The sequence below is a fragment of the Neovison vison genome, chromosome X, assembly GCF_020171115.1.
Source record: "Neovison vison isolate M4711 chromosome X, ASM_NN_V1, whole genome shotgun sequence".
NCBI lineage: Eukaryota > Metazoa > Chordata > Mammalia > Carnivora > Mustelidae > Neogale > Neogale vison.
This window is the reverse complement of record NC_058105.1, coordinates 20,223,346-20,239,287: the sequence shown is the minus strand read 5'-3', so window position 1 is coordinate 20,239,287 and position 15,942 is coordinate 20,223,346. Positions and strand designations below refer to the sequence as shown.

Sequence of the window (15,942 nt, the reverse complement as noted above, 5' to 3'; positions counted from 1 at the left end):
TTTAAAATGTAGTAATGATAATAGCTAATAGTTGAACTAGAGGGTGCCTGGCTGGCTCAGTTGGAAAACATGCGACCCTTGATCTTGGAATTGTGAGTTTAAACCCATGTTGGGTGTAGAGATTGCTAAAAAAAAAGAAAAGAAAAGAAATAAACTTAAAAAAATAATATTTGCACTGGGTACTAGGTACTTTTCTAGTTATTTTACATGTATCACTTAATTTTCACAACAACCCTATAAGATAGTGTTTATTATCATCCCCATTTTATGGTTCAGAAAACACAGACATGGAATAGTTAAGTGACTTGGTCACAGAGCTAGTAAGTAGTAGTGTCAGGATTTGAACCTAGGAAGTCTGACTTCTGAGTCTTTATTCCTGACCATAAAGCACTTGAGGATGTATTTGAAATTCAGTAGCATACATACTATGAAGTTCTGGAAAAGGAATAATTTAAAAGAAATCTCGGAGTCCATCTTAAAAAAGATTACTTCCAGCTGGACCAGGATTTAGTAGGTGATGCATGGAACAGTAGTAGATCTTAAAGTGTGGAAGCACCAGCATTATTTGGAAATTTGCATATTCTCAGACCAAACCCAGGGCACTAATCAGAAAATCTGAGGGTGAGGCCCAACACTCCATGTTTTAATTCACCTTCTAGATCATTTTGGTGCACCTTAAATTTGAAAACCACTGATCTAAAGGGCAGAGCTATGGAAAAAAAGATCCGAGAGAGAAATAGCAGAGAGTGGCAGGAAAAACAAAAATGGAAAGATTGAAGATGACAGGTGTAATGGGGGTGGGATGGGGAAGAAGGAAAGGGAGCTGGGAGTAGAAATACATTATTAAGGAGTTTGAACATCAAAGAAAAACAATATTTGAATGTATGTGCTTTAAAAGGCCAGGGAAAAAGAAATTTACTAGATGGGTGTATGTTAAATATCAGAGAGAAGAGAGACATTCATATTGTTTTCATTCTTCTGGGAACCAGAAGGAAGATGAAAAAGTACTTAGTCAGCTTGGGCTTTGAGGGGAGAAATTGTGTATAGCTAGAAGTAGTTAGAGGAACTAAAACCCTGACGTTTAGTGGAGAGATGAGAGGGCTAAGAACCTGAGAGGGGAGTGGTGTCAGCCTTTGCTTTGCACCTATTCAAGGTAACAGAATACCATGAACTGCTTTTATGAGATGCCTTAGCCTATATAGTTTGAACACCAGGTTCCTTCATTTGTAATTCTCTAGTTGAATGTTTAAGTTGGTTGCGCTGGATGGACTGAAAACTCTTCTTTGGGTGGGGACATGGATAAAATTAAAGAAACTGGAGAAAATGAAGGGCGCAAGTTGATCTTTGTGGGAATTGCACGCCTACCCATACAGAGTGGCAGTAAAGAACACATTCGTGATCATCCAGCACATAAAACAGGATTCCTCATTTTGTTTCATTCCACTTGGTAGGGCTTTTCCTCTACATCTGTTTTATTTGTCAATTTTGCTGGTATAAATAATGTGATCAGACACTAACAAATGCTCCTCACTCTTGTGCCCTGTTCTGATCTGTGTTTATTTTTAGCACCAGAAAAGTACCACTGTAAGCCATGAGATGTCTGGTCTGAATTGGAAACCCTTTGTATATGGCGGCCTTGCCTCTATTGTTGCTGAGTTTGGTAAGAATGTGAAAACTGACAAATCTGCTTCTATGGTATAGATGGTAGCTTATGGTGACAGTTATTTTTGGTGAAAACTAGAGAAAAAGTGAAAAGAAGCTTATTATATTTGTTTTAAAAACTATCATCTTTAAGCCATCAAGTAATATTTTCTGAGAAAGTACTACAAATGGTATGGTGAATGAAATTAAGAGAACTTGAACTTAAGAAGCTCTTTTGATAGTTTAATGATTTGTTTATTTTCTCTAGACTTAAGTAATATGAAAAGATAAAGGGAGTTAGTTAATACAGGGGTTTCTGCTGTATTTTTGTACTAATGGTCTTTCCTTAATGCTAAGTTGTTTATAACTTTCTTAGTAAGTATTCAAAGTTCTTTTTTCAAACCTCTGTTAGATTTTGGAAGAAAATTGACTAATAAAATCAAACTAGATTCTTTGCTATTTGATTTTAATTTTGAAATATCTATAGATTGTGTTTTCTCATTTTACAAATTTTCTCTCTCTTAAACTATTCTTAAGTCACTCTAATCCATTAATCTTTGTTGACTTCCTTGACAAATACTGTGTTGGTGCAATATCAAGGTCATCAGTGACCAGAGCTACATAATCACCTTGTTAGTTCTAGACTTCGAAATATTCCCTGGAACATATTTTGTCAACATAATCACCAGTTCTGTATGTTGATTTACTAAAAGAAGTTGGTTAAAGAAATTTCCTAAACACTGTGCTGGTTATTAGTCCCAACTTACCTGGAACCAAGATGAGTAGACCAAATAGGACTTTGCCTTATCTTTCATAATACTAAGGAACTATTTGTTTCTTGTAAACAAAACAAAGAAGAAAAAAACCACAAAACTTTCTAATAGTATATAAGGGTGCCTGGAACAACAGTCCCATTTTTTCTTACCTTCATTGTGAAAATTTGGGGAGATTTTATGAAGGAGAAGTAGAGAGATGAGATGGTGGGCAAAGGAAGAGACAAATGCCAAATTGTATGTTACAGATGAATAAAACATCATTTAAATTATTTTGTGTTTATAGTATATTAGGATTATCTTAAAGCAATTTATTATATCATAGTTTCAATTATACTGTGGGTCAGTCCTACTGCCTAGATACAGTACAGTGTATTTCACTTATCACATACAGCTCTTCTGACAGTGATACTCCTAGCAGAGATACCCCAATTGTGTTATAAGGAGGACTTTGTCTTATGTTTTAAAATTGTCATTGATTTAAATTCGGCCAAAATTTTAACTGTGAGTCTTTGGAAAACCTTATCAATCAGTGTGTTCCTTTATAGGAACGTTCCCTGTGGACCTGACCAAAACACGACTTCAAGTTCAAGGCCAAAGCATTGATGTTCGCTTTAAAGAGATAAAATACCGGGGAATGTTTCATGCCTTGTTCCGCATCTATAAAGAAGAAGGTGTATTGGCTCTGTATTCTGGGTGAGAGTGGATTCTTTCCTTCATGAAGGGAAATACTTTTTAAGAAGCCATTTATTTCAGCTGTCTGATAGTGTATGCCCTTCATATTCACCATACCAATTTGTAATTCAATATTGACATGCCAGTTTATATTTCACTTGCTTATAGGTCTTGAGCTTTGGATTTTGTGTTCATCTGGCTTTAAGTGATACGTTTTAAAATGGATATCTCATTGCAGCATTGGCTTTCTCCTGTTTTCCTGAGAGTCATCGATAGCCACTGTGAATAGCAGCTCCAGTTCACTGTATATCTTTCGGTAATATTCTTCCGGAGTTGCCAAATACTCAGTTCTTTAAAAATTTTCCTCTTTAAATAAATACTATTCTGGCAGGTTAAACATGAAATGCAGAATGAGAGAGAGGGAGACCCATCTATTTGTCAACTTTTAATTATCTGTAGGTTTGTGGTTTTCTCTTTTATCTGCTGAATTTCCTAGGTCACTCCTGCATTCAGGTTACCAGTTTATTGCTCAGAGAATGGACATCAATTTTATTATTAACCTGTGTTAGACTTAGTTTTAAAAGAGAATTTTCTTAGGGAAAAAAATCAAGTAATACATTCTGAAGCTAGTGAATCATGGATCAACTGTTTCACCTTGTTCTTTAATCAGCATGGATGATCACAAGATTATTTTTTTCTAATAGCAAGCAATAATGTCAGAAATATGCATATTTAGTCATCATTTTAAAAATCAGAACCATCCAAGCTGCTGTCGTCTTTCTATTTATAACTACCAAAGTGTAGTTCTGCAATTTGGAAGAATCTCAAAGGAGGTATGAGTGAGAATGTCTTCAGTTTATAAGCAGAACTTAAATAGGGTGAAATCTTGGCTCTGGTACCTCCTTGATAGATTAAAGATGTATCTACAACTGTGAGGAAGTAAGGCTGATTTTTAAAAAAAAAACCTCCGTGGGCGCCTGGGTAGCTCAGTGGGTTAAAGCCTCTCCCTTCAGCTCAGGTCATGATCTCAGGGTCCTAGGATCGAGGCCCACATTGGGGCTCTCTGCTTGGTGGGAGCCTGTTCCCCCGCCCCCACCTGCCTCTCTGCCTACTTGTGATCTCTGTCAAATAAAAAAATATCTTTTATAAAACCTCTGTGAGGGGGTTGGGGAGGGGATAGGGTACCTGGATGATGAACATTAAAGAGGGCACATGACATATTGAGGACTGGTTATTATATAACACTGATGAATCACTGAACTCTACCTCTGAAACAACTAATATACTGTGTGTTAATTACTTGAATTTAAATTAAAAAAGAATTTAATAAAAATAAATGGTACCATATAACCCCCCCAAAAAATAAATTAAAAAAAATCTCCATGAGGTGAATAATGGTATATACTTCTTTTTCTACACTGCTAGATTTGGTTTGCTAATATTTTGTTAAGGATTTTTGCATCCAAATATCTGAGAGATACTGACAGTTTTTCTGGTTTTGTATTTTTTGTCTGGTTTTGGTATCAGGGTAATACTAACCTCATAAAATGAATTGGGAACAATGAATACTGTTACGCTGAAAAGAAATTTAAAAAAAAATGAATTGGGAAACATTCTCTTTTTTTTCTGGAAAGATTGTGTAAGACTGGTGTTGATTTTTTTTAAAAGATTTTATTTATTTATTTAATAGAGAGATAGCAAGAGAGGGAATACAAGCAGGGGGAGAGAGAGAGGGAGAAGCAGGCATCCCACTGAGCAGGGAGCCTGATGCAGGGCTTGATCCCAGGACCCTGAGTCAAAGGCAGACACTTAACGACTGACCCACCCAGGAGCCCCTGGTGTTGATTTTTTAAATGCTTGGTAGAATTCCTCAGTGAAATTATCTGGGCCTGGAGATTTCCTTTTTGGGAACTTTTGAATTATGAATTAAAATGTTTCAATGGTTATGAGACTATTCAGTTTATCTATTTCGTCTTTTTTGATGATTCCCGTATTTTTATCTATTTAATTTTGAGTTTTGGTAGTTTGTAGTTTTTGAGGAATTAGTCCATTTCTTCTGAGTTGTTGGAATTCATGAGCATAAAGTCATTTATAGCATTACCTTATTATCCTTTTAATGGCTTCAGAATTTATATTACTGTCCATTTCATTCCCAATATTGATTTTTTCAAAAGAGCTTTTTGTTTTATTGATATTTCTCTCTTTTTATGTTTTTAATTTTATTAATTTATGCTCTTTATTGTTTCCTCCTGTTCTGCTTGGTTTGGGTTTACTTTGCTCTTCTTTTTCTAATTTCTTGAGTTAGGGACTTAGATTATTGATTTGAGACTCTTTCTTTCTCTCTCTCTCTCCTTCTCTATTCTTTTCTTCTTTTTCTTTGGTGGGCAGCAAAGTTTATTGAGTGATAGTAAAATGATGGCACAAATCTCCTAAAGAGGGAAGGGACCCCCAGAGGTTGCCCAAGACTTTCCCTCGTTTCTAATGTAAGCATTTTGTGCCATAAATTTCCCTCTCAGCACTGCTTTGGCTGTATCCTACGTATTTTAATAGGTTGAATTTTCATTTTTGTTTAGTTCTGTTTTAAAATTTCCTTTGAGAGTTCTTATGAACCATGGATTGTTTAGAAATGTGCTGTTTAATTTCCAAGTGTTTGAGGATTTTCCTTATTGATTTCTAGTTTAATTCTGTTACGGTCAGAGAACATACTCTATTTGACTTCACTTCTTTTAAATTTGTTGAGGTTTGTTTTATAATCCAAATGTGCTCTCTCGGTGAATGTTCCATGGGTGCTTGAAAAAAATGCATATTCTGATGTAGTTGGGTGGAATGAGGTGAGTAATGGAAATGAATAAACTATCTAGTTATGTATAATCTATGTATGTACATGTTGAGTATAATTGATTTTTTCTTACTTTCTTTTTTGGCAGAATTGCCCCTGCCTTACTAAGACAGGCATCATATGGCACCATTAAAATTGGCATTTACCAAAGCTTGAAGAGGTTATTTGTAGAACGTTTAGAAGGTCAGTATAGACTCATTCTCTTGTGGGGTAATACTCAGAGGAATTATTGAAATCATGCTTACTGAGAAGCATGCGTCATGGGATGCCTGAGAGTGGGTGACAGTTATTGTAAGGACAAAGCAAGCTCTAATTGATTTGGGATTAATCCTTGCAGAGGTGACAGATGGGTTAGAGAAACCTGCTCTTTAAGTTTTTCCCTTTTCGTATCAAAGAAAAAAAAAAGGCTTCTGCTCATCACAGAGGGAACATAGGTAAGTTTGTCCAGAAAATTAATGCTGTCCTCATCAACGAAAGAACTTTAGCTCTAAGCCATTCTCTAGATGCCCATTTTGATAAGCTTTTATTAGATGGAGGAATTTTAGACTATTCTAGATTCTGTTGCACCTATGGCCACCTTACCCACATTCAGCATTATCATGTCTCTAAGTGGGCTGCTGCAGCTTTTCCAGCTTGATACCATACTGAATGGTATTTTATCACAGGCCTAGGCTTTTGCATAGTTGAGGATAGCTGGAGAGACTTTTGATTAGTAATGTCCTTTGAATTACTTTATTGTCCTAAATTGACTTTTTCTGGAGCCTCTTTGAGGATTCTGAAGGGTTCGCTTCCTAAAATAATTTCCTTTCACAGATGCTTCACTTGGGTTTACCTAGTTTCTATTTGTAGGCTCTTCATGGTAAGGAGGCATGGTGAAGATAGAATTTTCATTTTAGAACATTATGCTCTGTGGTTTCTTTTTTTTCCCCTTTTGGCTGAGCAGATTTAGTTTCAAATGACTTTTTCATATATGTCTACAGAATCTTCTTTAAATAAATAGAAGCTAGTAGATGTCAAAGCCAGTCAAAATTAATATTTAGGTAATATTTTTCTGTTAACACATAAGTTTTTATTTTTTTAACATTTGGTTCCTAAGTCTTTAGAGTTGATGAGTCTCTAGAAAAAGACAAAAGAATTTTCTTTAGGTATTTGAAATGATTGAAGAAGAAATACTACATTCTGAATTTATGTGGGTTACTGGCAGTTGCTGTGTATAGAATAATAGGACATGTTCCAGTGTCTTTTAGAAACACTTTTTAAAAAAATAATGATTTATGTTTCAGTACTGATTTGGGATCTAGAATTTTTTAAAGATTTTATTTATTTATTTCACAGAGAACACAAGCAGGGGGAGCAAGGGAGGGAGAAGCAGGCTCCCTGCTGAGCAGAGAGCCTGATGTGGGGCTTGAGCCCCAGACCCTGGGATCATGACCTGAGCTGAAGGCAGATGCTTAACTGACTGAGCTACCCAGGCACCCTGGGATCTAGAAATATTTGAGTTTCTTTAGTTTTGTAAGCTTTGCGGTTCATTTCCTACAGTCATTTGTCTGCTTGGGGTTCCTTTCGTCTGGTAGATGAGTACTCTGTTCTTCAAAACTGGTACTTGGTACAAACAAACTTTTTTTCCTTTTTACAGATGAAACTCTTCTAATTAATATGATCTGTGGGGTAGTGTCAGGAGTGATATCTTCCACTATAGCCAATCCCACTGATGTACTAAAGGTAAGAAAGGGCTGGTAGCATTAGATGTATGCCAAGTGTTATGGAAAGAGCATGAACTTTGAGTCAGATTTGGGTTTAGGGCTCCACTCTGTCACTGCTATAAAACCTTGGCAAATAACTGCTTTAAGCCTTGGTTTCCTCATTTGTAAGTAATTACTGCATAAGGTTGTTTAGGATTAGAGATAATATATGTAAAGTGCCTATCATACTTGGTAGATAGTAGGTGCTCAGTAAATAGTAGTCAATTCATTATGATATGCATTAATCCATTGGTCTTTAGAGTATGTAAACCCTTATAAGATTGTTTCCAAGGGTGATGCAATTTTAAGGCAATCAGTTTCCAGATCCCTTACTTCCATTTTCTTCTTCTAAAATTGATATGAAAATTTTTGTTTTTAATAGTTCTTTCTCCACTTTACAAAAGAAAGGCATATTCTCCACCCATTTCAAATCTTAGTATGGTATATTGAGCTGTGGTATAATCTGGGGTACCAGACAAAGGGATAAATCAAAATATAGCTTTTGGAGGAGCCTCCTTTAATGGCTAATTGAGGTACCTTAGTCTGTAATGCATCTGTCTTTTCTTGTCTTACGTATAATTCCATTAAGGGTGAGATTTGGCTTTAAAATGGTATAGTTTGGTCTGTGCTGGGATTATTTTGAATTCAGAACTAGAATAGCATAGGTTAATGGTGTTGATTTTTAAAAATGTATTTCAATTTCTTTCAGATTTTTTCTTTTATGATGATGTTGTTGTTATGTTAGTCACCATACAGTCCGTCATTAATTTTTGATGTAGTGTTCCAAGATTCGTTGTTTACATGTAACACCCAATGCTCCATGCAGTATGTGGCCTCCTTTCAGATTTTATCAAAACACAAGATGAAACATTTAATAATATTAGTACTCATTTTATCTCATGGTGCACATTTTCTACATAGTTAATAACTTACTTAAATTTATGATTAAAATCACTAAATATATGATTATAATGTCTGAGAGGATCCTGAGTTTTTGACATTTATTTTAGCAGACATGTGAGAAAAGAGGACATGTGCTGTATTTATTCGAAACCATAGGTGACTAGGTTAGTGAAAGAGAGATCTATTGCAATTCAGAGAATTTTAAGAACCGAGAGAGTGACTTGAAACACAGAACACATGAAAGAAACCAGTGATGGTTGATGGGGAAAAGATATGAAATGATCTTTCTGGGTTAAACTGAGAGTAATGTAGCTACAGAATTTTTATATCACTTTAGATGTACAGAGCAAGTATTTATGAAGAGAACTGATTGTATCCTAAAAGTCCACAACATTTGCAATATAATTACACTTGACCTTTTCAAGAACAATAATACTTAACTCCCTAAAGCTTCTTTTCTTATCTATCTGGATCCTTGATTTAATCACCTAAATGATTTGCTTTAATTTCCTGTCCCTCTGACTTGCCTGGTATGATTATTACCATTGACCAATGCTATAATCTCCCTTTTTCTTTCTTATACCTTGATAGGGCTGAGGGGCTGGGGATGGAGAGAATCACAAACTTAGATGGTGACAGTACCATATAGGATCTATAATCACAGCTGAGCTGTTCAGTCCTCTCACATATCCTTGGGCAACTCTTTCTCTGATATATTATGTGTCACTTCCTTGCCTTTGTTTATGTATCTCTCTTTCTGACTGTAATGTCTTTTCCCCCTTTGTGAATTTATCCTTCAAGTCTGCTCAGGAACAGGGACAGGACTAGGATGAGACAAGTGAGGTATTCCCCTTGGATACAAAATGGAAGGGGACACAAAAAACTCAGTAATCAAGAGAAATAACATTTTATGCAATATTTTTCAAAAACTAAAGTGAATGCAAACTACTCATGATGAATAAAATACCAATATTTTGTATAATTCATCTCACCTCACCTGAATCTCACCCTTTTGGATCCTATCTTTAGTTAACTACAGTTTAATATTTGGTTCATTGTGGGTTTTGTGCATAAATTTTCATGTTGTGAAATATTGTATTATTATTTGTCCAGATTACTGAGGTTTTTTGAGTGCCCCTCCTACATTTTGTGCCAGAGGAAAGTGCCACACCTTACCATAGTCCAGGTCGTGCTCAGGAATCACCTCCTTTACAAAGTCTCCTACTTAGGATATTTGTAGTTTCCATTTTAATTGAGTTTAGGTTTTTATTTCAAAACTCTTAGTAGCAATTGACTTTCCACATAAAAACATGCTGTTTCATGATTTCCCAAAGACATTTTTTGAAAACTAGAGTTGCACATCATGAAAATCAGGCCCACATTAGGGCCACTAGTATTTACTGACTTACTACTATGATTTTATGTGTGCAGTCAGTTGGAAATTGTACCAAATCTTTCAGGGCTTTTTAATGTTAGCTTTATTTTCTTGCACCTCTCAAAGGCTACTTTGCACAATACAGTGATCATGCCTTTTACAAATAGAATTCAATTTAAAGGCTTGTAAGCATGAAATTATATCTTAAAACCTTTTTGCTATTAATAATTACATAATGTGTGTTCAATGTAGAAAAAAGTGGAAGGCAGGCGAAAATCACAAAAGAAGAAAATGTCCGCTTGTCTTGTTACTCAGACTTAAACCACTGTCTGCATTTGGGTGTGTTTATGTTCATCCAGTCTCTTTGCTGTGCATATTTTTAAGTTTACATCATATTTTTTAAAGATTTTATTTTTTTAAAAGATTTTATTTATTTATTTGAGAGAGAGAGAGCCCAAGCAGGGGAACAGCATAGGGAGAAGGAGAAATAGGATCCCTGTTGGGGCTTTATCTCAGGACCCTGGGATCATGACCTGAGCCAAAGGCAGAGGCTTTAACCCACTGAGCCACCCAGGCGCCCCATAAACTGTTATCATTTTAAATGAATTATTTTCTGCCCACATTGGAGTACTTGTTCTTTCTTTCCCGCAAATTTTCTTTCAACTCCAGAATTGATGGACTTAGTATAAGGAATGTGAGGCTGATGAAAATAATTTTTATAAATTATATTTTGACACAAATTACATTTTTAAAATATATAGTTTGTCATTAGTTTCATCATAGTAGCAGGATAATATTTCTGATAATTCCCAAATTCTGTTTTCTTTATTTTAAATGAGTGTAACATCTCATTTTGGTCTCTGTTAAAACAGAGAATAAGAATCTTCTTATTTTAGATTCGAATGCAAGCTCAGGGGAGCTTGTTCCAAGGCAGCATGATTGGCAGCTTCATCGATATATACCAGCAAGAAGGTACCAGGGGTCTGTGGAGGGTGAGTACTCTTTTCCTGGTATTGCCTTATGCTCATTTCCTATACTTTGCAAAGAATACTTCTTACATAAAGCAATAAAATTATGAATTGTCATCTTACACTGTTTAAGATTCTTGGTAACCCAGAAGATATCACCAATGAATCACATCACCAATGAAAGGACCAAAACTTACTAGTTGTCTTTATTTTTGCTTAGTGTTTGGGGGTTGTGTGAGAGAAGGTTATTATATTATTTGAGGTAGTCCTTTGGTTTGTTCAAATTCACAGTGAATTTAGTTCTTAAATATATATTTTGCTAGTTTTGTACTAGCATAGCAGTATATGTTTATGATAGTCTCTGCTTACCCAAAACAACTTTTTTTAACCTTATAAAATAAAAATTGTACTATAAAACTTTCAGGTCTATAAGAGAAAAAAAATCGAGTAGTCTTACTAGCTAGAGATAATTACTGTTAACATTTTGTCATATTATCTTCCAGTCTTTTATCTCTACTCCTTTTTTATTGTTGTTCCTATAACTTTTTATCTTATTTTAATCACCTAGTATTGTAATACTAAGTAAGAGTCCTAGTAGAATATGCAGAGGGAAGTAGAATGGGAAATCCATTAATAGGCTATTAAAGAAGAAAGCTTTGTTTTCTTTCTTCCTTTATATTTTCCCTCAACTTCCTATAAAAATTTTCAGATATAGAAGAATTGAAAGAACAGAACATACCCAGATTGAATGACTGTTACAGTCTGACTGTATTTTCTTTATCTGTGTGTATGTGTATACACAGTAAACACACATATTTGTGTGTTTTGGGGGGGAATTTGCTAAACTATCTGAAAGGAAGTTTCCCACATCATGGTACTCTACTAAATAGTTCATTATGCATTTCCTAAGAATGAGGACATTTTCCTGCATAGTAATACTTAATAACTGTATCATTATCACACCTAAGAAAATTAACAAGTCCCTAATACCTAACACCCAGTTTATATTCACATTTCCCTTATTGATGATACCAGGCCAAGTTTCTTTACAGAATATTTCCCCTGTATTTCCTGCAAACTGGAAGTTAGGTCTGTTGGCTTGATTAGATTCATGTTAAACATTTTGCTAAGAAAACTTCATAGGTGACACTCTATATTTCATATTTCATCACAGAAAGAAGCCCGTGTTAGGTTGTCCCACAATTAATGATGCTGAACTTGATTACTTGGTAAGATAATGTCCACCAGATCTTACCATCGTAAAAGATAAGGTTTTCCTTTTTGTAATTTAGTGGATAATTTGTATGATGACATTCTAGCAACATGCATATATCCTATTATTTAATAACGTTTCACCTAATGCTCTTAGCATCCATTAATGATCCGTGAGGTTTCTTTTTGATAACAGGGTGCACATTTTTGATTAGACTAATTTAAAAAACCAGAAAATGGACCTAACTAGAAATTTTTCATAAACTAATGTTAAGGGAAAGACAAACAGCAATAAATACAACAGGGAGATTTTGTCAGGGCAATATAGCTACTTTGTTTTTAATTAAAATTTTTAATTGTGGTAAAATACATGTAACATAAAACTTACCATCTTAACCATTTTTAAGTATATTGCTCAGCAGTGTTAAGTACATTTACATTGTTGGTCAGCCAGTCTCTGGAACTCTTTTCATCTTGTAAAATGTGAACTCCATACCCATTAAACAACTACGCCCCCTTTCCCCCTATCCCTAGCGACCATCCTTCTATCTATCTTTACAAATTTGGCTTTTCTGGGTACCTCATGTAAGTGGAATCATACAGTATTTGTGGTTTTTGTTACTAACTTATTTTACTTAGTGTAATGTCCTCTAGCTTCATTCTTGTTGTCACATGTATCAGAATATCCTTCCTTTTTTAAGGCTGAATAATTTTCCATTGTATATATATGCCACATTTTATTTATCCATTCATCTGTTAATGGGCAAGTTGATTGTTTCTGTATCATGGCTCTTGTGAATTATGCTACTCTGAATGTGGGTATGCAAATATCTCTTCAAGACTCTGATTTCAGGGGCGCCTGGGTGGCTCAGTGGGTTAAAGCCTCTGCCTTCGGCTCAGGTCATGATCCCAGGGTCCTGGGATCAAGCCCCACATCAGGCTCTCTGCTCTGTGGGGAGCCTGCTTCCTCCTCTCTCTCTCTCTGCCTGCTTGTGATCTCTGTCTGTCAAATATATTAAAAAAAAAGACTCTGATTTCAGTTATTTTTATATATTCCCAGAAGTGGGATTGCTGGATCATATGGTAATTCTGTGTTTAATATTTTGAGGAATGGAGCATAGCTACTTTTATGATCTAGGCTGCTTACCTCATCCAGGTATATAAGATAAAGAAGTGAAGTACATTGTATTATGTGTTCTTTTGACACAGACACATAGGATTTGCATATTAAAATACAGGAATTTTTTTTCATTTCAACAAGGAAATAGGTTTGCCAAACACATGGTCTTCTTTATTAGTGTTTTATTTTTCTGTTTTGATTTTCACGTGGGTAGGTACTGGAAACATTTTATTTTCTAACTCCATTGTAAGAAATAATAGCACAAAAATAGAGCCACCACAAAAATATGACCAAGCAATTGCACTACTGGGTATTTACCCTAAAGATACAAATGTAGTGAAAAGAAGGGCCACATGTTGGGGTGCCTGGGTGGCTCAGTGGGTCAGGTCATGATCCCAGGGTCCTGGGAACAAGCCCCACATCGGGCTCTCTGCTCAGCAGGGAGCCTGTTTCCTCCTCTCTCTCTGCCTGCCTCTCTGCCTACTTGTGATCTCTGTCTACCAAATAAATAAAATCTTTGAAAAAAAAAAAAGAAGGGCCACATGTATCCCAATGTTCATAGCAGCAATGTCCACAATAGCCAAGATGTGGAAGGAGCTGAGATGCTCTTCAACAGACGAATGGATAAAGAAAATGTGGTCCATATATACAATGGAATATTATTCAGTCATCAGGAAGGATGACTACCCACCATTTGCATTGACATGGATGGAACTGGAGGAGATTATGCTGAGTGAAATAAGTTAAGCAGAGAAAGACAGTTATCATATGGTTTCACTTATATGTGGAAGATAAGAGCATGGAGGACATTAGAAGAAGGAAGTGAAAAATGAAGGGAGGGAATCAGAGGGAAAGACAAACCACGAGAGACTATGAACTACAGAAAACAAACAAGGTTTCAGAGGAGAGGGGGCTGGTGGGATGGGTGAGCCCAGTGATGAGTATTAAGGAGGGCACATGTTGCATGGGGCACTGGGCACAGTGAATCGAAAACTAATGATGTACTGTATGATGACTAACATAACATAAAAAAAGAAATAACAGCACAAATGCAGTAATGAGGTGTAACTGGCACTTATATCAGAGTTGGAGAGACTGTAGAGAGTGATGGTAACTGGTGAACTGGAGATCCCCTACCCTGTTCATAGCTGTCATGCGTGATGGGAATCCCGTGTGGCCAAATTTTCTGGGCTTTTAAGAGAAGCTGGACATCTTCATTCCTATGTGAAGTATCCTTTTTTTATACGTTGACAGCTAATTCAGTCTTCTCGAAGTACTATGTAGGCCACATACAACATGTCTGTGGCCTGAATTTGGCCCATGGGATCCTGTTTGGGGCCTTAACTATTCAGCAAGGTTGTCTTCTGTGAAGATCATCTTCTGACACAGTTGAACAGGTGGAAGGGTCAGAGAGAGAGACACTGTTGGGCCAGCCAGCCTGATCAGCAGAGTCAGACGTCTCCTGGTAATAGCATAGCTGTATCACTATATCACTTCCATTTTGTAAATTGGGTTTGGCAATTTATAGATGATTGAGCACTTTAATATAACAGGTATCCAGGAAAGCAGTTGTCTCTGTGGTGTGTTATTTTCAATTTTAAATAACATTTAAACAGTTATAAAAATAAAGCATTCATTGTGAATACTATAAGAAAGGCCTAAAAACAAATATTAACTTATCTGTTACCCTAATTCCAGGTAAAGAAAAATATTTTGGTGTATTTCCTTCGAATCCTTTATAAAAATTTGGTGTTTTGCATATATCCTTTCCCTCAAAGTGAGAATAATACTACATGTCTTGCCTTCTTTAATGTTATCAGCATTTTCTTGTGTCATTAATATTCTTCAAAAATGTTGACTTTTATTGTTCTAGGAGCCCTGTGTTGTAATATGACTTGTGATAGGGGTATTCTGCTAGTGAGTGAAAGACTTGTAAGGAAGTACCCCTTTGCCTTCCCTTCTCCCCGGCTGCATTATACCTTTGCTCTCATCCTGGTGTGTCTTTTCTGCCACATCCTAAAATTCTGTAAATTAAACTTAGAAGCTCTCCTCTTGCCAATGACTTTTGGTTCATGGTCTTATTTTTTTAAATAACATCTTTATTGAGAAAATTTGCATACCATAAAATTCACTATCTTGATGTATTTAATTTTCAAAGATTTATTTATTTATTTTGGAGAGCAAGGTGCATGTACATGCAAGAGAGCAAGCAAGAGTGTGTGAGCATGTGAGCAGGGGGAGGGGCAGAGGGAGAAGGAGAGAGAATCCTAAACAGACTCTTCACTGAGCAGGAAGCCAGACACAGGGCTTGATTTCATGGCCCTGAGATCATGACCTGAGCTGAAATCTAGCTGGACATTCAACTAAGCTAGCAAGGTACCCCTTGAAGTGGTAATTTAATGGTTTTTAGTTTATTCACAGACTTGTCCAACCATCACCAATGTGTAAGTTTAGAACATTTTCATCACCACTAAAAGAAAACCTATATTCATCAATAATCACTTCCATGTCCCCCAACCCTCTCAGCCCTGGACAACTACTAACCTACTTTCTGTTTCTCTAGATTTGCCATTTCTGACATTTCATATACACAGAATCATAAAATATATGGCATTTGTGATTGACTTCTTTCATTTAGCATACTGTTTTCAAGCTTCAACAGTGTTTTAGCATTTATCAGTACTTCGTTTCTTT

The 15,942-nt window shown here is 35.8% G+C and overlaps 1 protein-coding gene across 3 annotated transcripts in view; it reads left to right on the top strand.

The window, feature by feature from the left end:
- SLC25A14 (solute carrier family 25 member 14) overlaps window positions 1-15,942 on the top strand; it is a 31,980-nt gene that overhangs the window by 4,147 nt on the left and 11,891 nt on the right. For all 3 annotated transcript variants that reach the window (XM_044235570.1, XM_044235569.1, XM_044235571.1), the window contains 5 exons: window positions 1,567-1,660; window positions 2,963-3,110; window positions 6,017-6,111; window positions 7,565-7,650; window positions 10,845-10,940. In XM_044235570.1, coding sequence (XP_044091505.1) covers window positions 1,567-1,660; window positions 2,963-3,110; window positions 6,017-6,111; window positions 7,565-7,650; window positions 10,845-10,940 — 519 coding nt within the window. The remainder of the gene's footprint in view (window positions 1-1,566; window positions 1,661-2,962; window positions 3,111-6,016; window positions 6,112-7,564; window positions 7,651-10,844; window positions 10,941-15,942) is intronic.